General features: G+C 36.6%; 4 protein-coding genes across 9 annotated transcripts; 1 reads left to right on the top strand and 3 right to left on the bottom strand.

Annotated features, from left to right (window-relative positions):
- Window positions 1–275: 275 nt before the first annotated feature.
- Window positions 276–1983, bottom strand: LOC107222133 (juvenile hormone acid O-methyltransferase). The gene is made up of 5 exons (XM_015661364.2): window positions 1689–1983; window positions 1439–1610; window positions 1178–1310; window positions 953–1100; window positions 276–824 (listed from the first exon to the last, which is right to left on the bottom strand). The coding sequence occupies exons 1-5, from the start codon at window positions 1873–1875 to the stop codon at window positions 634–636; spliced, it is 831 nt and encodes a 276-aa protein (XP_015516850.1). The 5' UTR covers window positions 1876–1983; the 3' UTR covers window positions 276–633.
- Window positions 1984–5159: 3176 nt separating this feature from the next.
- Window positions 5160–7147, bottom strand: LOC107222130 (juvenile hormone acid O-methyltransferase). Its single transcript, XM_015661361.2, has 5 exons — window positions 6563–7147; window positions 6313–6484; window positions 6052–6184; window positions 5822–5969; window positions 5160–5705 (listed from the first exon to the last, which is right to left on the bottom strand). The coding sequence occupies exons 1-5, from the start codon at window positions 6747–6749 to the stop codon at window positions 5515–5517; spliced, it is 831 nt and encodes a 276-aa protein (XP_015516847.2). The 5' UTR covers window positions 6750–7147; the 3' UTR covers window positions 5160–5514.
- Window positions 7148–9048: 1901 nt separating this feature from the next.
- LOC107222144 (equilibrative nucleoside transporter 1) lies at window positions 9049–15632 on the top strand. Of its 5 annotated transcripts, none has more exons than XM_015661381.2 (11): window positions 9049–9198; window positions 10699–10863; window positions 12299–12380; window positions 12766–12944; window positions 13108–13202; window positions 13426–13476; window positions 13675–13907; window positions 14569–14824; window positions 14915–15000; window positions 15202–15401; window positions 15492–15632. In XM_015661381.2, exons 2-11 carry the CDS (start codon window positions 10721–10723, stop codon window positions 15601–15603), a joined length of 1437 nt encoding a protein of 478 aa, XP_015516867.1. In that variant the 5' UTR covers window positions 9049–9198; window positions 10699–10720; the 3' UTR covers window positions 15604–15632. The 5 variants fall into 5 exon arrangements, with proteins under 5 accessions (XP_015516867.1, XP_046591386.1, XP_015516866.1 ...); XM_046735430.1 differs by lacking the exon at window positions 9049–9198 and adding an exon at window positions 9403–9734; XM_015661380.2 differs by lacking the exon at window positions 9049–9198 and adding an exon at window positions 9403–9966.
- LOC107222128 (protein-L-isoaspartate(D-aspartate) O-methyltransferase) lies at window positions 13826–18850 on the bottom strand. Of its 2 annotated transcripts, none has more exons than XM_046735437.1 (5): window positions 18597–18850; window positions 18206–18345; window positions 17673–17898; window positions 17443–17544; window positions 13826–13895 (listed from the first exon to the last, which is right to left on the bottom strand). In XM_046735437.1, the coding sequence occupies exons 1-5, from the start codon at window positions 18655–18657 to the stop codon at window positions 13849–13851; spliced, it is 576 nt and encodes a 191-aa protein (XP_046591393.1). In that variant the 5' UTR covers window positions 18658–18850; the 3' UTR covers window positions 13826–13848. The 2 variants fall into 2 exon arrangements, with proteins under 2 accessions (XP_046591393.1, XP_015516845.1); XM_015661359.2 differs by lacking the exon at window positions 13826–13895 and adding an exon at window positions 16032–17364 and having other exon boundaries at window positions 17459–17544; window positions 18597–18847.
- Window positions 18851–19305: the final 455 nt, after the last annotated feature.

Raw genomic sequence — 19305 nt, 5'->3', positions numbered from 1 at the left:
CACGAACAGCGGTTGAATAATCAAAAGATTGAATGAGATTGAGGTATATGACCTTGACACGCCAATCGTCGAGAATGTGAATTCAGACTATTGCATAATTTGCCGTTAATTATTCGTAAATTAGTCGTGCGGCTTTCTTTTTTGACGCGCTTCATTTAAAAAAAAGGGGGTGGCATGCCAACTTTTCAAAAATTTAGTGCGCCATCGACCAAATGAATGTATTCGTGAGATTGAAATGTTCCGTTCAGTGCATTTGTACATATTGTACATTGTCATTTCGTTAAGTGTATTTTATTCTGCTTCAGCTACGGTTCTTTGTACGAAGTCATTCTTCTTGGTTCCATTGGAAAACAAGAAGATCTTAGGAGAAAAAATGTTTACTGCGTTGATACTTTGAAAATGATTGATTGTTACAAATAGTACCTTATTTTTATAGTAATCAAGATAACCTGCTCAAAACTACGTAAATTAATATTTCCTTAGAATAGACACACTTTTATTTCACAGTTATAGGTATGTACGATTATACTTTACAAATTGTATTTTTTTGTGTTTCAGATAATTGATTCTTGTTTCATTATAAGCTTTCTTCACGGTAATTTTATACTTTACTTTATGGTGATAATGTCGTTGTTAAAAAGGCTTTTTCATGTAAACTACGAATAAATAATATATATATAATACACTGTAGAGATCTCTGTTATTCGGATCCTGGCTGAATATAATTTGATGTTTCGCAACTTCCTTGACCAAATCTTTCTTGTAATCATCTCTTAGATGCATCGGCATTCGTTCTACGAACGGATTCCCAGAGAGCACGAAATCTGAAACAGTAAACTTGTATTACGAAATTTCCCTACTATTTATATTCACGCAATATTGTCACAAATAATTTATGCATAATATCGTAATATATCGTGTTATATTTATATAAAGGAAGAAAATATCTTACCGCTTAATGCCTCCGGTTTATCGAAAACGTAACTTTTCTGTCTGCGGCTGCAATGGCAGACTTCGAACCCAATTTCTTGTAGTAATATCTTCGGAGTTTTGTCTTGCCGGTCAGGGTGCTGGTAAAACGGGATGTAACTGTCTGCGTCCTGTTCAAAATCACAAAAACTCAGTGAAAATGATGTGAAATTAGCTTCTAGGTGAAAATATAGTGGATCATTTATACCGTCATGTATGGCTTGTAACGCGGCATGGCTGCCAAGGTTTTGTAAGCATTCGTGCTGGCATCATTGGCCACAAACAGTAAAAGACAAGTTCCGCCGGGTCGAAGCAAGTTGAAAATGTTTTCAAAAACTTTCCTGTAAACAGATTTATGTAACTGAGAGCTTTTCACCGAACTTAGGAATATCTTGTACAACAAAATTAGATACGTGATGTAATCGATTGAATAAATTCTAATTTATTTCGAGGAGGGAGAAACTCTCACCGCATATTCTGGCACCAATGTAAACAGTAAAACGAGGTGATATGATTAAATTGTTGGACTAGATTGCTCGGTAAATTCGGAGTCTCGATGTCCAGTTTGATGTAAGTCATCCGGTTGTTTCCCCCGTACTTATCCGTTCCATACTTCACCATGGCCTCAGAAATGTCTGAACCTGTGTCGCATTTTTACGTTAACTTTAATCCCCCTGCAACTGTTATCGCACAGTTTATACAGGCGGCAACAAACTCACAGACAATGGTAGCATTCGGGTTGATCCTTGGCAATATGAAATCCATCACCACGTCTCCAGGTCCAGATCCAATATCCAGGCAACGTCCAGACATTTGTTTAAGTTCCTCCCTGAACTCGGCGGTAATATTACTAGCGTCGTTCCGCTGTGATAAATTAGCTTTTATGTACAATTCCGGTCTATCCATGATTCCGAAACTTTCTGCTTTATATGACTCTATTAAATTGTTCTATTTCAGACCGCGGTATAGCAACGGTCGCCTATCTATAGCAGGCCGTACCTCGATATGAAAGCTTTGTAAGCTGACTAATGGTCTTCATTCTTCTGTGTTGATTTTTTTTTTTTTTGGTTTTTTTCATTTGTGTACATTTATACCACATCTCACCCCCCTTCCGGTCACGGAAACATCCGCAGTCGCTTGTCTTTTATTTATCTCTGAACTGGCAGTACATCATAATTTATGTCTAATCACTATTTATTTTCGGCGAATGAAGCCTATGTAACCCAGACAGCACAAACATATGAGGAACAATTTTCTTTAATTTCAAGTATTGTGTAGAGTGTACAGAAAAAAAACTATTCTCACCAAATTTGAAATCACGGTTTGATTTTTACTGTTGCCATAAACACTAGTGTTTTTCTCATCAATTTTTTGTTGAGAAACGAAAATTTTGAGACCAAGATAAAAGTTGGTAAGCTTTTGTGTATGCGTGTGTGATAGAGATGTGAGAATGAGCTGAAGAAATAAGAGGTCAATCGTTACATGAGTGTCGTCAGAGTAGCTACCCTTGTATCATAACAACTCTGTATACAGTTCGAGACTCTATGGCACCTTGAATACATCCAAATTATATTCAATTTATGTATTCATTTTCTCCTCCTTCATCCTTGGTCGCAGCTGTATTAGTTTCAACATTTGGTTTAGAAGGTAACAAACTAAACAAGTAACTAAAGGGTGACAAAAATCGAATCGAAAATGATACTTCGATTCACATGACGACATTTGTATATTTCAAAAACTGTTCACCAATTTCTATATGAATGAACGATTTTCACGGTTGCATTTTGAGATAGTATGTATGTCTATTATCCCTCTGATACGTTGATTTGAATTTGTGCGACTTGGCAGTTTTTGGTAACTGTATTCAACCCCTTACAGCTGGAAGCAGTAAATAAGAGCTGCTTGTTACAAGCTACGTATTCGTTCATCAAAACTTTTTAATACTTGTCACGAATTTCCGACAATGCTGAAATTTACCTCCTGAACTTCTGAACCAGGATTGTAACGGAGCTTCGCCTCTGGTGCGGAACTTCCGCGTGAAATTGAACCTCTGGATCTGCATCCCATTCGCCTCCGCAACTTTTCACGCGGAGGTGTAACGGAAGTTTTGTAACATGCGACACATACAGAAATCTAGAGTAGATCGAGGTATAATCGAAAACGAATCAAGCACTATAGCTTTCAAATTGTACTTCTGCCGGGTATTCGCTCTAATCTGGCAAACATACCAACAGACAACAGCGATGAAGAACGCGGATTACGATATGGAAATAATTAGTAAATTTATATTTATCCAACTGACCGAGGATCCTCCACTGTGGCGGAAAGTGAACACAAGATTGTGCTTATCTGGCGCTTCCTCCTGGTTCGGTACCAAGTGAACAACTTGTCAGTGGATCTGCTTTAATTTTGTAAATTTGATGTCTTGTTAAATCAATAATTAATGGATGTAATTTGATATTTGTTGAACTAAGTTAATGATTTTGTTTACCTGGTGTGGTAATTAGTAAATTAGATATAATTGAAGAAGACATTGCTGTTGACTTGTAGTTTATTTTTTAAGAAAATATAATGCTTTAAAATTTTTTTTAATCAATTAATCCACCTTCGCCTTCGTTAAAGCTCCGCTTCCGTTATAGCCGCAAATTATAGGCTATATCTTCGTAAACGTAGCGGAACCCAATATGTAATTTAAAATTCAAATGGATTGCTGCGGGCTGATTCGACATTGCGAACGTGATGGACTCGGCCGCAAAATTAGCCATCTAGGAATCACTGTCCTGTATACCTGTAGTTCTTTATCGATTGGAAAATTGCACAATTTTGTTATCGCTTCAGGGTCATTTGGGTGTTATCAACAGTTGACAGCGACGTACACCGACGTGTTTGAAGTAATATAATATGCTGTCACATATATTTATCATCAATATTGTCGTGTATTCATTCTTGAAAAACTGATGTATCGTACCTGCTGTGTAAATACATTTTATGTATTATATAATCGGTTACTTTCCGTTTTTGTAGTTGTTTCGCTGCCTTCTGTCGAGATACTAAATTGTTTATTACCTTTGCTTAATTACTGCTGATTATCTACAGCAGTTATGACATTGATTCGCCTCGATTTGTTTAATTTCGAAATCTTTGAAAAATGGCTTGAGATCTTGATGAAGTTTGATTCATCTCAATCTAAAATATTTCAAATTTGGAATTGGTTGCTTCGTTTCAGCATATCGTTTAAGGGAAATTATTTCTTCTTTTCTTCCCTGAGGATCGAAGGGCATTAATTTGCACAGTTTCGAATTCAAAATCTCGCGTTATACGAGAAGAATTGGTGCTATCTGTGACAAAAACGTACCTACAACGAAATTGTGTCGTTATCCAAGTTACTGATCACACGATACAGACAACCACTTGTAAGCCAGTAACTCACTGTCCATTCTGTGAAAGAAGCACGCATTTAACATTAAACCATTCTTCTGAATATACATAATCAATAAAGAAAAAAGTAAAAACGACACAGAAATAACGCAGTAGCGTAGTAGACGCAAACTTGAACAAACACCAGTACCTATACACATTATCTAAATTTCATTATAACGCCATGCAGGATGCAAAAGAATGAACTGTAAGTGCAGAAAAATAATTTCGTTTAAAGTACGATTATTCAAAGGTCAATGATTCAGCTCTGATTCGATGCACACGCTAATTCAGAAACGAAAATTCAAAACACGTAGGGATAAATACTGTGCAGGTAATATTCTTTGGGCAGTGGCCCCGCTTTTGTTTTTGATAATTTGATGTGATTTCGTCCTCCTTTCTCCTTTGTCTCAAGCAATGACTCCTTCTCCAGCAGACCATTTAGTTAATCTGTTTTGATTTACACCACGAAAAGGGGGAATTCGGAAGGGAATGAGTAGTCGACGTTCGAATAATAATATAGTAATTGGACGTAAAAACCCTCACGATGTAGAGATAAAAATCCGAGCAAACCAGCCGATGGTTGTGAATTTATTGATAAAGGACTCACAAAGGTGAGACAAGATCTGATTTTTTACAGGGTGAATACTACAAGAATTAATACCTTAGTTCCTAACTTAATTTGTCATAAGTCTAAGACAGCTCTCCTAGTCTAATATAGGAATGGTATAAGAAACGGTCTTAACAGTATGGGAAACAGCCCTTCGATTAAGCTGCATAATCTTGTGGAAGGTGCTTGACTGGAGCCAGTCGAAAAATATGCTATTGGCTTTGGTTCAGGGAGCAGCCCTCGTACTGTTTCAGCCTAGCTCACTAGGCGCGAACACGATCTTTATTCGCTGCATTGAGAATACTGATTTATTAAATTCAAGGAAACATTCCTTGTCGTATTCATTAGGAGATGATCAGAGTTCAAAACTGAGTAAATTGATATTTCGTTGGGATCGAAACATTATTATTTCGTAGTTATAGGTATGTGCGATTATATTTTACAATTTGTATTCTTTTACAATTTGTATCTGATAATTGATTCTGGTTTCATTATAATCTCTAGTGATAATATCGTTCTTACAAAGGCTTTCTTATGTGAACTACGAACAAATAATATATAGACAATACACTGTAGATATCTTCGTTACTTGGATTCTGGTTGAATATAAATTGTTGTCTCGCAACTTCTTTGACCAAATCTTTTTTGTACTCATCTCTTAGATCCATCGGCATTCTGTCTATGAACGAATCCACAGCGAGCATGTATTCTGGAACAGTAAACTCTGCTTACTAAATTCCCCTACTATTTACGCAATTTCACGTAATATTGTCGCAGATAATTTATGCATAATTGCGTGCTATAAAAAGGAAGAAGATATCTCACGGCTTAATTCCTCCAGTTTATCGAAAACGTAACTTTTCTCTCTGCGGCTGCAATGGCAAACTTCAAATCCAACTTCTTTTAGTAAGGTCTTCAGAGTTTTGCGTTGCTGGTCAGTGTGCTGATAAAACGGGATGTAACGGTCTGCGTCCTGTTCAAAATTTCGAAAACTCAGTGAAAATGAAATGAAATTAGCTTTTAGTTGAAAATATACTTAGTTTGCGCATTTATACCGTCATGTAGGGCTTGTAACAAGTCGTGGCTGCCAAGACCTTGTAAGCATCCAGGCTAGGGTGATTAGCCGCAAATACTAAAAGCGAAGTTCCACCGGGTTGAAGTAAGTTATAAATGTTGTCAAACACTTGCCTGTAAACAGATGTATGTGACTGAGAATTTTTCACCAGCCAGGAGTATCTTGTACAAAATAAAATAAGATACGTGGTATAATCGATTGAACAAATTCTGATTGATTTCAAAAGAGGAGAAGCTCTTACCGCATATCCTGGCACCAATGTAAACAGTAGAACGAAGTGACATGATCAAATTGTCCGACTAGATTCCTCGATAAATTCGGAGTCTGGATGTCCAGTTTGACGAAATTCACCCGACTGTTTCCCCTGTACGTATCCTTTCCAAACTTCACCACGGCCTCGGAAATGTCTGAACCTGTGTCGCATTTTTACGTTAACTTTAATCCCCCTGCAACTGTTCTCGCACAATTTATACAGGCGGCAACAAACTCACAGACAATGGTAGCATTCGGGTTCAGCTTTGGCAATATGAAATCCATCACCACGTCTCCAGGTCCAGATCCAATGTCCAGGCAACGTCCGGACATTTTTCTAATAACCTCCTCGAACTCATCAGAAATATCATCAGCATCGTTCCGCTGTGGGTTATTAGCTTTTACGTACAATTCCGGTTTGTTCATTATTCGGAAAATTTTCGCTTTTTATTACTTTGATGAATCGATCTATTCAACACTGCGTAATTATAACAACGGTCGCCTATTTAGAGTTGGCCATTTGGCAATTGTTACGCCTAATAAGTTAACTGATGATCACCATTCTTTTGTTTTTCTTCATCTGCATTTTATCGGGTCTTCCCCCACCTGCAGCTACTCTGGAAACCGACAGCTAGTCCGACAGCAGTAGCTTGTTCTTGATTTTATCTTTAAGCTTGTAATATATGTAGTAATATACCACAATACAGTAGTTTCTTTCTGTAGTTTAGAATATTACACAATTTTCTTATCGCGTCATAGCCACTTCGGCGTTATTAAGAGTTGACAGCGACATGTCTACGTACTACGTACAATACATTTTATGTATTACACAGCTAGCTAATTTCTGTTCTTGTCGTTGTTTCGTTGCCTTCTGTCGGGATACTAATTATAACTTTTATAAAATAATTATATTAATACTAAGCTGACTATGTCGGTAAGAGAAGTTCATCATAACCAACAACTATCGCGTGCAAAACGTACCGTTTTCATCGAGAAACTGTAAAGTTGAGAAAATCCCGTACAAGAAATATTATGTATGCCGAAATTATGCGACGAAAAAATAAATGTCAATCAAATACATGAATCTGTATCGTTTATATTTACCTGAAAATATCAGACGCATCTCTAAGATGCTCAATTTATTTTTTCATAATTTTTTACGTAATCAACTTTTAGCTGCAAATATTTTGAGAAAATTTTGAACTTATTCATTTTCAATTCTAATTGTTTCAGGAATTTTCCTGTGGAGAAGTTTTTTTTTGCTTAGTGAGAATTTTTGAAATTATGAATTCAAAAAATTCAATGTCTCAAGTGCTGAAACTAACCGAAAATTTCTGAAAAATCTTTTTCTTTGCTAGAAGTACGTTGAATATATGTCGAAGGCCTATTTTAAGAGTTTTCCAAAAATTTGGACACGGCAATTGGGTGTAATTAAGAAAAATTAGTTTGCAAGTTCTTGAATACATATGAAAATGAATGATGAAAACGAATCTATCATGCGGTTCGTTACAAATTAACCAGAATGAAGGATAAAAGTCTTGCGGATTTATTTCATATTTTGATAAGCTGTTAACGCTGTCTTTCAGTAATACATACAACTTATTGGAAATGTGACCAAAAATACCTTAAAGAAAGTACAGGCATGTGGCTTTGGAATTTGATACATGTATCAAAAAAAGTAGAAGCCGGCTGCAAAATCTTTCGGAAACTTAGAGTCTTTTGCGTTCAACGATTCTTTGCTCAACTTTGAGAAAAATTATCAACGCTAGCTATTGCCACTGATTGTTGGAAACATGTTTTTGCTCTCAGAACTATGCACAAAATCTGAGAAACATCAGAAACGTGCACTCCGTGTATTACTCAAACCTCTACTTAAACTCATGCAATTTAAAATTTTAAAACTAAAGAATAGCCCGATACAGTTCGATTTTCGCCATTCTGTCACGGGAGCACTCTTCCTCTATTCAATATGAACATATCCTCCGAAGGAGACAAGTATTTTGCACGTGCAGTACGTTTTACTAAAATTTCAACTAACTAAATGGTGTTAATTTTGATCTCATTCGTTTAAATATTCAGCTTCGTCTGATAGCTTTATTCGATCCCAAGATCGTACACTTTCATTTTCAATCTTCTGGGGACTATTTCTCCTATCGTTTGCATGAAGAAACGATTTTTAACCATATTTACAGTGGGTCAGGTGTATGTTTATTGCGCGTATATTCAGATGACATTATTTTTGTCTATATGATGGAGTTGCATTAACATTTCTGAATTTGACTCATTGTCAAATGAATTTGCTTGGTCAAAAAGTATACGGCGTTCTTACGAGGTTATTTCAGTCTGTTCCCGTTCGTCATTCCATATCCATAATAATATTCGACATCGCATTGTTTGGGAACACGCGGTTAGTGGTGGTAACATCGATTCCTGTTGCCTCTACATACCGACCAGTTGCAAGATTGGGTTGCGGGTGCAAGAAAGAATGCAGAAGGCGATATATCTTCAGTCAACGCGGCTGATTATTCGCAAAAATCGTGATATTGATTCATCTCGATTCATCTTCAAATTTTTAATTAGTCGATTTATTTCAGCATATCGATGAAGGGGTCGCCATTTCTTTTTCTCTTCCCTGAGGATTGAAGAGAATTAATTCGCGTCCGTTCTTATTCGTAATCTCATATTCCACGTTACGAAGTAGTGCTATCTGTGACAAAAACGTGCAACGACATGACGCAACAGCACGGATGCAAACCAGAAAGAAAAACAGTACCTACCGTATCTAAACCTCGCTACAGCAAGAAAGTGCATTATCATACGCTACAAAAATAGGACGCGTACTCAATGATACAAGGTGCAAAAAACTGCATTTCAGGTGCGGAAATTCTCTCGTTTACAGTGATATTATTCAAAGGTTAATCAATCAGTTCTCATTTGACGAACACAATGCTTCGTGAGCGGGAAGTCCAAAACATATGGACAATTACTGTAACGTTAATATTCTTTGCGCAGTGGCGTCGCTCTTAGTTTTGAACATTTGACGGGAAAGCGCTGAGGCTACGCCATCTTGCGCAGAGCTGTAAAACGTCGAGCTACGCCACTAGATACAGTAAATAATCTTTCTTCGAGCACAAAGTACGGAAATTCGGGTTCAACGGGATAGCGAGAGCAGTAACAATAAAGCGGAGGCTGGTAAAGTTCGTCTGCTAGCCAGCTGACGGATTTCCACTTAATCTCCGAGGTCTTCTTATCGCTCAATATCAATTCAACGCCCTTTCACTCGTCCACGAGCAATCTACGGTGGCTCGGTAGTCATTCGTCGTTTGTTATTGCAGTGACAAGTCTCGCTCGGTCTGACAACTGTAGAGTGTACATAAGTACAAAAGACAGCAGGCATGGTCGAATTCGAAGGTAGTCTGACGGCTGACGCTGTCATTTCATGACGTGGATAGGGGCAGGCGCGTGTGTACAAGTGAAACATTAATGTAGAATTGGAACGGTAACAAGCATTTGACGATTGGGGAAATTTTTCACGGGTCTTAGTTTTGTCCGAGCATCGTTTATTTATTTAATTCTTTTTTTTCCTTTTTTTTATACTTGTGTTTAAAAAACAAAGAAACTACATATCGCTACTTGAAATTACGTAAGTTTTAATTGGTTCTCCGGTTAAGGAATATTATCTCAGGTAAATCCCCATCTCCTTTGATTATTTTTTTCAAATTCATTCCTGTAACTGACAATTTTCGTTTCAATTTATTCACGCGGGAGCGAGGAATTTGCTTTGGAGCTGATGCACCTCTGCGGCGTTGATTTGTTATTCTCGCATTGTGTTATAGGTTTTATAGTTTTTTCCTTTCATTGTCGCCTTCCTTTTGTCCTAACCAATTATTCAAGGTCTCGTTACCTTTTTTTCTTACTTGCTAGACAAACGGTAATTACCGCTTGTTGTACTTGCATAATTTGTTTCTCAATTGACTTCAAACCGCGGCTTTTCCGATATGTGGCTTAAGTAACTTAAGTTAGTAACGTTATTATACTGATTCTCGTTCCGTAGGAATCTGAAATGCAGTAAATTATAGTAGCGTAAAGCGATTATTCATATTTTCAAAGCTTGGCCACTTCAAAGTCACTATAAAATTGCAAAATAGTAATTTTCTCTCTCCCCCAACGTTTCGTTACGCTAACGTTACTAACTTCAGCCTCATATCTTCTGACGCATCTATAGACCACCGATTTTCTCCCATCACCTACGATTGTTATTAGGAACGAGTTCACGTTCGGTCCGTTTATTTATCCGCTCGTTATCGTGATTACCCACAGCTAATTATATTACGGTATACTTGTGGTGTATGGCCGAAATGCTTGTTTCTTTCAGATTATACCGTCGCAAGCACGCGATGTCATATTCAATCAACAGGCGTCCCTTGCTGGCGGGAGTTAGCGATAGCGAATTCGAAGATGATCTGACCGAAGTTGACGACCCTAGTGTCGTCATAAGGGATGAAAAACCGCTTTTGAAGCCACATGAACCTTTGGACAAGTAATCACACTTACTTGATTATATGAGCTTGTATCGTACCAACGAGGGAAATTTTCCCCGAAAATTTGCAGATTTTACTTTTACGCTCTGTATTCAAGGCCCTGATAATAGCTGTATGGATATACTAGCTTTCATATAATATATAGGGGTTTATTTAATGACCTTAACTAAGGACTTGCTGCTGTATTTGCGTATACAAAAATATCATTTTTCGTCTGTTTACTGCACTAATTCAGAACTCATATGGCTTCTAGGCTAGTTTATCGGACTTAAACCGATAAACACATTGAAATAACATTGGAAGATGATTTTCTGATTATTTGATTGTATTCGCGTGTAATTTCCGAAACCACAACACCGAATGATAAAAGTTTGACATCTTCAGTGGAGCGTACATAGACAAAAAAAAAAAAGAAACGGCAAAGATAATTTCCGCCGAAATTATCACGTCATACGAGTGCTGGACTTGCTTCAGCTCGCTGAAGAAACAAAAATTTCACATTGCATTCTGCATATCGTTTCCTTACAACTCCTTTTTATTGTTATGTTCTGAATTCGCAAAGGCTTCTGTGAATTGTATCGAATGTTATTACATATGTATTGCGATGTGGTGGGCTGAAATATCACAACTGTCATTTTAAATTTCGGTGCAAAAATTCAATGGTTCAATGCATATTCAAAACAATCTCATTGCACAGCTCTGATATTCATACTTTTATTAAGTATCACAGCAGCTTCGCGTATAATCTTAGAATTCAGCTCGGCTCTGATACAACGGATCATTGTGTGGAAATATTAACTGACACTGACTTTAGAGTTATATCATGTTTCCCCGTGTTAATTAATTCGTTGTACGGACAACTGTCCCCTTATACCAAATTTTTCAGTTGAATCTGATTCACAGGCGCGGGTTTATTTCTGATTTTAAAAAAGCATTTCTAGACGTTGGCAAATTTCAATTCAATTTCGGAAAATTAAACATTATTAAGTTTCGTTGATTTTTCAAAAGATTACTGCAAATTCGAAACGTATTCTGGGAAAAATATGACAGCTTTTGCAAGCTTGAATTCTGGCGCTATTTTCGCAATTGCATGCTTATGAATCGTCGTTATTATAATTTCATTCGAAGGCTATAAAGATGGCATCACTACAGCGAGTGACGTCATACGGCTACAGCCAATCGGTAGATATTTGAAACCTGCAGTGACAGCAGTTGAAAAATTTCACTTTCAAATTATATCACGAAATTTTCTATAACGTATTTATGTATACGTTAAGAATTCATATTGATCTTTCTCTAGTCGCGAGATGATATCACTGAAGAAATTACAAGTAATAACAGAATGGGTTGTAATGACCTAGTTATGCGATTGCGCATAATCCAATAAACCAAAGTACGCGTAATTTATCCGCGTTATTGCTTCTTATTTTACAGATACAAGTTGGCGTATATAATTTTTTACTTCCTCGGAATGAACACACTGATACCGTGGAGTTTTTTCGTCACTGCCAATGATGTGAGTAATTTAATTTTGATGACACATACACGACATACGAACGTATCTATACTTTATTTTTCTACCCTTTTCTATAAGGTAAAATAAGTTTGAAATAGCAAAGTTTATTGAATTATGACCTACCAGTCGCAATTCAATCAGCTACTGTTTATCATTGCAACTTGGTCCCGCGATGATTAAGCTTATACATCAATTGCGTACGCTGCAGACATTATCGTACAAAGCCATGGTCAAGACGATGAATGTTCTTATCTGGACTTGTCACTGTGGGATCTCAGTATCAATTTTCGAAGGCGTTAGACGTATCAGGATACAATTGATGGGTATAAACAAGGAGGCCATATCCTAATTTAATTAATCAAAAGCGTTTTTGTTTATATTTCAGTACTGGATGTACAAGTTCAGAGAAATCCATGTAAACAATACCGGGAGGCATAATTACACTCACACCGAAAATTTAGAGAAGAGAAATGACCTCCAGGCGAGTTTCACATCCTATCTCAGCGTGGCTAGCGCGATACCAAATACGCTTTTCCTGGTGGTCAACACGTTCATAAGCAAAAAGTAAATGAGAAGTTCACGTGTTAGAGAAAGATTGAAATAATACGGATATTGGTCGCCTCTTGAAGCGAGAAGAAAAAATACTTTGCACGAAACGAGGGAATAAAACCTCCTAATCCACGGAAAAAACATTAAATTTATTAATCCTGAAATATTTTATTCGCAGAATGTCTCTGAGGATGCGGATGGTCGGTTCTCAGTTCATAGTGTTCCTGTTGTTTCTCATAACAACTGCACTTATTAAGGTCAACACAGATGAATGTGAGTGCTGTTTATTATATTATAGTTATTGTAATCGCGTGACAATTAGTCATCTAAGTGTAACAATAACAGAGTGTTTCACGTGTTTATGTTTCGAGTTCGAAAAGATTGGCGCATTTTTCCGAAATAAATATTCTTTGCATCTGAATTGTAGTGAAATACTTACGTTATTTAGTATTCTCAATTTATCGTGTTTAATAATGTTAAATCGTTTTAATTACAGGGCAGAATTTATTCTTCATAATCACGTTAACAACCGTTGCAGCTATCAATGGTACGTATGATTGTGATAATCAAACAAAATTTTTGCAAATTTGAAGATTCTAATGTCGTGCAATTTACGTTTATCTTTAGAAAAATTTTGCCAAGGAAATAAAGCGGCTCATAATCAAGTATGATTCATTTTTAGATAATAAGGATTAGTTCACAATCACATAAATTATTGTAGAAGAATGTATCGTTCAATTTTCAGCTTCCTGCGCTATTTTCGGAGGAAGTTTAATGGGGATAGCAGGGCGATTTTCGTCTGGCTACATAACGGCGATGATGGGTGGCCAAGCTTTAGGCGGAATTTTCACAGCTCTCGCCGAAATCGGTTCCCTCTGGATAGGCGCCAGTCCCGTTCTCTCGGGTCTGGTGTACTTCATCATAGGAGATACGATGCTGTTTCTCTCCTTAGTTGCTTACATGATCCTTGAGAAAGCAGTAAGAAAAAATTTCATTATCATTCGTTTGATTAATTATTCAAACTGGCGAAGTACGGATTCAATTTGCAAAACAGGAATTAAACAACGTATAAAATAGATTCAGATAACGTCTAGAGGATGGAAAACATTTTGTATCACCTTATTGAATATGTTATTCGCGAAATCTTTCAATAATACAATTGCGTCAATTGTAAAATTGTATTATTCATGCAAGTGGTATTTCGCGTGTTGGAATCATTTTATACGAAATAATACCGACGATTAGCAGCTGTTTCAGAGTTATAATACGATAAGCGGTTTTTGATTATCCGTGTATTTTATATATACTCTTCCTCTTTGATTGATGTAGTACGCATGTAAATCCTCGTACCAGATGTTATGCAATCAGTTCAACTCTAGTATTCTGCAGCCGTCAGAACTGTGACGAGCAGATAATATCCATATATTTTTTCTCTAAAAGATCAGTTGATATATTTTCACCTGCTGTAGATGTCTATATCACTCATAAGGATATACCTATAATTAATGCAGCAAGCCCTTCTGCATTCTGAAGTTATATTGCACACCTCATGAATCATCATGCAGTGAATACTTGTTGGCAAATTTTTATCGACTCATATTCCATTAGCGATATGTGATTCATTGACATATTTTCACAGGTGTTTTTCAAGTACCACATGCTTAAAGAACCTTCAGAGTCGTTAATCGCATCTGACAGAGATAACCATATTGCTGGTGGAAATTCCCAGGATGTCGGTTATGACGAGGGAGCGATATCTTACTTCAAGATTTTCAAAAAGATCTGGCATTACGGTCTAAGCGAAGCGATTACATTCTTAGTTACCATATCTGTTTATCCTGCAGTTACTGTACTCGTAGACAGTCAAAATAAAGGACAAGGTCATGCATGGAATGGTAAATCACTCTTCCAATCATTTCCTTGCGTCTGGTTCACCTCGGTATCATTTTTAATACTGCAATACTATATATCTTGTTTCGTTTCAGATATATACTTCATCCCAGTAGTTGCCTACCTTTTATTCAGTATAGGCGACTACGCAGGGAGAATATTGGCAGGAATTTTAGAATGGGTAAATGTGATATTGTCTACGTATAGTAAGGATATAAAATTTCACGTTTGATGCATATTATATATTTTTCAAATTATAAATCTCGATTCGGCTTCTATGCCTCTTTAATCGCCTCATAACAAAAGTTATACTGTTTTTTTCTTGTTGTGTATCTACTGGAAACACTTCAAGTAATTTGTGTTGTTTTTTATTTTCGCCTAGCCAAAGAACAAGCCATGGGTAGTGATTTTCCTGAGCATCATACGAGCTCTTTTCGTACCAGCGATTATGGTGTGCAATGCACATCCCAGACATCATCTTCCCGTTTACATAACTGACGACATCGATTACATCCTGATAACCATGTGCTTTGCCTTCACCAACGGTTACCTTTGCAACATTGTTCTGATATTAACGCCGCTGTAAGTACAGGGGAATTCATTTACTGTTGAAATGCGATGTTCAAAAACACAAACTTTGTTATCTTATATTTTGTTTTCGGTTTGTCACAGCGTCGTCGAACCCGAGGAAAAAGAAGTTGCCTCTGCAATGATGGGTGCCTTTTTGGGCGCAGGGTTAACAATAGGTTCAGTTGTTAGCCTGGGGATGGTGAAGTTACTGTGATTAATTTTTTTAAGAACACTGCTGTATTTAATAGACTGCCAAGACCTGATGATCAACTGAACTTTGGATATGATTATCGTTTTTCGTGATGATTATTTGAAGTATTTGAGTTCCTTTACTGTACGTAAGAACAAAAAAAGGAAATGTGAGAAAAAAATTTCATCCTAAGACAGACTGCCATACCAATATTAGTATTGCTATGATAGAATAAAGTAGAAATGCGTAAAAAATGAGTGTGGCATATAGTTATACGTATCTATTACAAAAAAGGTATTGAGTCTGTTTTCTACCTCTGCGGCATCATTCCATAATTAGGTATATGAAAAACGCATTTTTTACAGCCAGTTTACTGTATGATTGTAATTTCTTGCTGACTCATTTAGTCACTTGGTGATTATGTATGTAATATGTGTTTTTTCTATCGCGTATCTAGTTCAAAGCCGGCACAAATAGGGTACTAAGCTTATGACCGACCAAATCAAATATCATCTTTACGTGATTATGTGTATGTATTTACACGATTTGTAAAAATGACGAGATAAATAGGAGTTTACGGGTTTCACTGTTGTTCAAAATACATTCGGTATCTCAATATTTTTTACTCAGCTGAGTACTGATTGTACGTAATAAGGTATATGAAATTTGTAATTTTAAACAGTGATTTTCGGATTTTTTTCAACCATAACGAAATGAAAGTAAATTATGCTTTTTAAATTGTGTTGAGTGTACAAGTGAGTTTCTGTTTGTTTTTATTTTTTTTGTTTTGTATTCTACCTTACAAAATTCGTAATATTTTACCTAAATTTGCGTATCACAGAACTCCTGAAAATGCACATTTCCACAGTGGAACAATGTTTTAACGAGAATCTACTCAAGTTAACGCAACAGCTCGATATTTGATGTGTACCCGTCAACAATTAGTAAATGTATATCGTATGAATAAATTCATAAACTTGTGTAAAATAATGTAACGTTGCATCATTTGAGGGACGTCAAATCGTAAAATAGTAATATTTTAGATCCGATTCTACGTTCGATCGATGCAGTACAGTTAGACAAACTTTTAGTGATCTTATTTATGATTGTAGATAAAAGAAAAAGAAATTATAGTAATTTAGCACTAGAGAAATAAGGACAGATAAATTTTTATGTATGTTATTAATAAAAGAATTATAATCCGTGATTGGGTAAATATAATTTTTCCAATAATAGTTGATATTTAACGTAAGATTATACTTTATTCGACCCATGAGGTGCATAGAAAATTGTACACTATGTATTTACTACATTTGATTGATTGATAAATACTGTGTAGGGTGATTTGAAAAGGTAAAGCTGCAGCTCACCCTCGAAGATGAATATGTACGAGATTTTCATAGACAGAGGCAATTTAAATTTAATTGATAATTTCAGCTCTCGGCGACACAGTTCAAATATCATGGGTAAAGATAAATTATAGTACACAAATTTCGCGAAAAAATAAATAAATCCGATTTAATAGTATAATTCACGATTGATCGATTGAAATTAGAATAAAAAAAAAAAAAAACTAATTCAACCACGGATTCATTGAACATAACATCACTTCCATGACCGTTTTTGCCGTTCTTTGTCCGTCAATGGAACGTAGACGACCCCCATTAACGATTTACGTCGTATTTTACCATCATCCGACTTGTCAAATTGAACCAGAGTCTGATCTGAGTTTTCTGCACCCACTGGCACAAGGAGGCGACCTCCAGGAGCCAACTGATCTATCAACTATGGGAAAGAAAGAAATGTCCGTATTAAAATAGACGTCGATTGGTTAGAAAAGGAATATCTGTGCAATAGGGATACCGGTACGTATACTAACAGCTTGAGGCGTTTCCTTTGCAGCTGCGCCAACATGTATTGCATCATAGGGTCCACCCTCGGGCCAGCCTAGCCTGCCATCACCGACTGAAAATAATGTTAACATTTCCACTTAGAGTAAATGTGAAAATCTTAATGTCGAACAATCAATGAAACGAGTCATAATGTTGACGTCTTAATTTTTCAGGGTCATTACGAATCTTTTGATTAATTACCCACTAGTTTAACCCGCCCGCTGCTTAGTAGCTCAGGATTATCTCTTGTGATATTTTTCACAGCTGCCTCCTTCAATTCTGGTATGTGCTCTATACCAATCGCGACTCCTTCAGGACCCAGCATCATAGCAAAGCATGCGGTTAGGTACCCTGAGCCTGAGCCAACGTCCAGTGCCTTTCCACCCTCTTGGAGTTTATCTTCAAGGAGTTGCAGTGCGTAGCCATGCTGAAAGTAAAATTTCAAAGTAAACTAGACGATGAATCAAAGGAAACAGCTAGCCAGGAAAGAAGAAAATAAAATTGTTATGCAAGCTTTCTGTTCAGTGAGTGAGTCTAAGTTGTTTGATCATTTTGGTGAATTTACTGCTGCGATCTAGAAGCAACGTAGATCAATTTACAAATGCTCTGGAACAGTATAAAGACAGTTATTAAATCGAATTTGATAATACACTTGACCTTGGTCAAGTTTTAATCACGATAAAGCAGAGAAATGGCTTGACGGAGGTGGAAAACATTCTGTTCTTATAATGTACCATGTGGGGTGCGCTGATTGTCACTCCATAGCCGATCCCTTGGGGTGCGTCAATGTAGGCTTGTCCAATGCTTGTGTAATTTCCTCTATCAACAGACTGCATAGCCTTGACGACTCGTTCGGCTTTTATTATCTTCGAGTCTAAAAATTTCACATTAATTTTTTGTTCAGAAACAGATCTTCATCTTACAAATATGTAGTGAGTTTAGATGATTGGACGGGTCGTTGTTAATAATTGCGCGTTGGTAAAATTATATATTTGCTAAGGCCAAAGCAGGCGATAATCCATACCAATTCGTACATCATGATACTCTTTAATAGACGCGAAATTTGAAAATGTGGTGTATAACCTATGTAGGTAAATATTCAGAATAATATTTCGTTCAACTTGCCTTTCAGATATTGAACCAATTCGTGGTTGTTCTTTCCGTGAAATCGGCTGAGCCAAGACATTCTCGTGGCGGGATAAAAGAGCGTGAATAAAAGTAAAAGTCTAGTAGATTTAATTTGAAAACAGTGCTCCGCATTGCATCTAGTACTCGCGGCAAATCATTTTTCACCCGATAAACTTGACGTTTTTATGTTGTCGTTGAAAGACGCTCCTTGATGTATGCAATACGTGACGGTACTTATACTAGATGGCGACACCAATTGTATTGTGTTGTTCAATATTAATTCCGTTCATTTCAAACGCACTGCAGCCTGGTGGTCATTTTTTAAACTACTTTTGCCGCAAATGGGTGAGCGGTGAAATTGAAAATAACGAGTTGCTTGTGGGAAGAGATAATTTTCAAAAAAGAAATTTTCAACTTCAAGTACATTGCTAAAAATCATTTGACAACGAACATTTCGTCGCAAATTTCGCTAATCCTCATCTCCAAATTACGATACATGTATCATGCTTTGAATTACCAGCATCTGGCTCGTGATGCATATGGCACTTAAAATTGCATGGTAATAAAATACCATTTCTGTACCAAAACTGCGTGAATAAGGATATAAAATCCATTCGAATAAGTAGCATAACGGAATGTGAAGTTCAAACTCGCTGCTATAATGGGAAACGATAAATTATCCGCAAAAATGAGCGTTGAAATATTA

The sequence above is a fragment of the Neodiprion lecontei genome, chromosome 3, assembly GCF_021901455.1.
Source record: "Neodiprion lecontei isolate iyNeoLeco1 chromosome 3, iyNeoLeco1.1, whole genome shotgun sequence".
NCBI classification, from domain to species: domain Eukaryota; kingdom Metazoa; phylum Arthropoda; class Insecta; order Hymenoptera; family Diprionidae; genus Neodiprion; species Neodiprion lecontei.
Note: the sequence above shows the minus strand (reverse complement) of the source record. Positions and strands in the feature narration are given on the sequence as shown.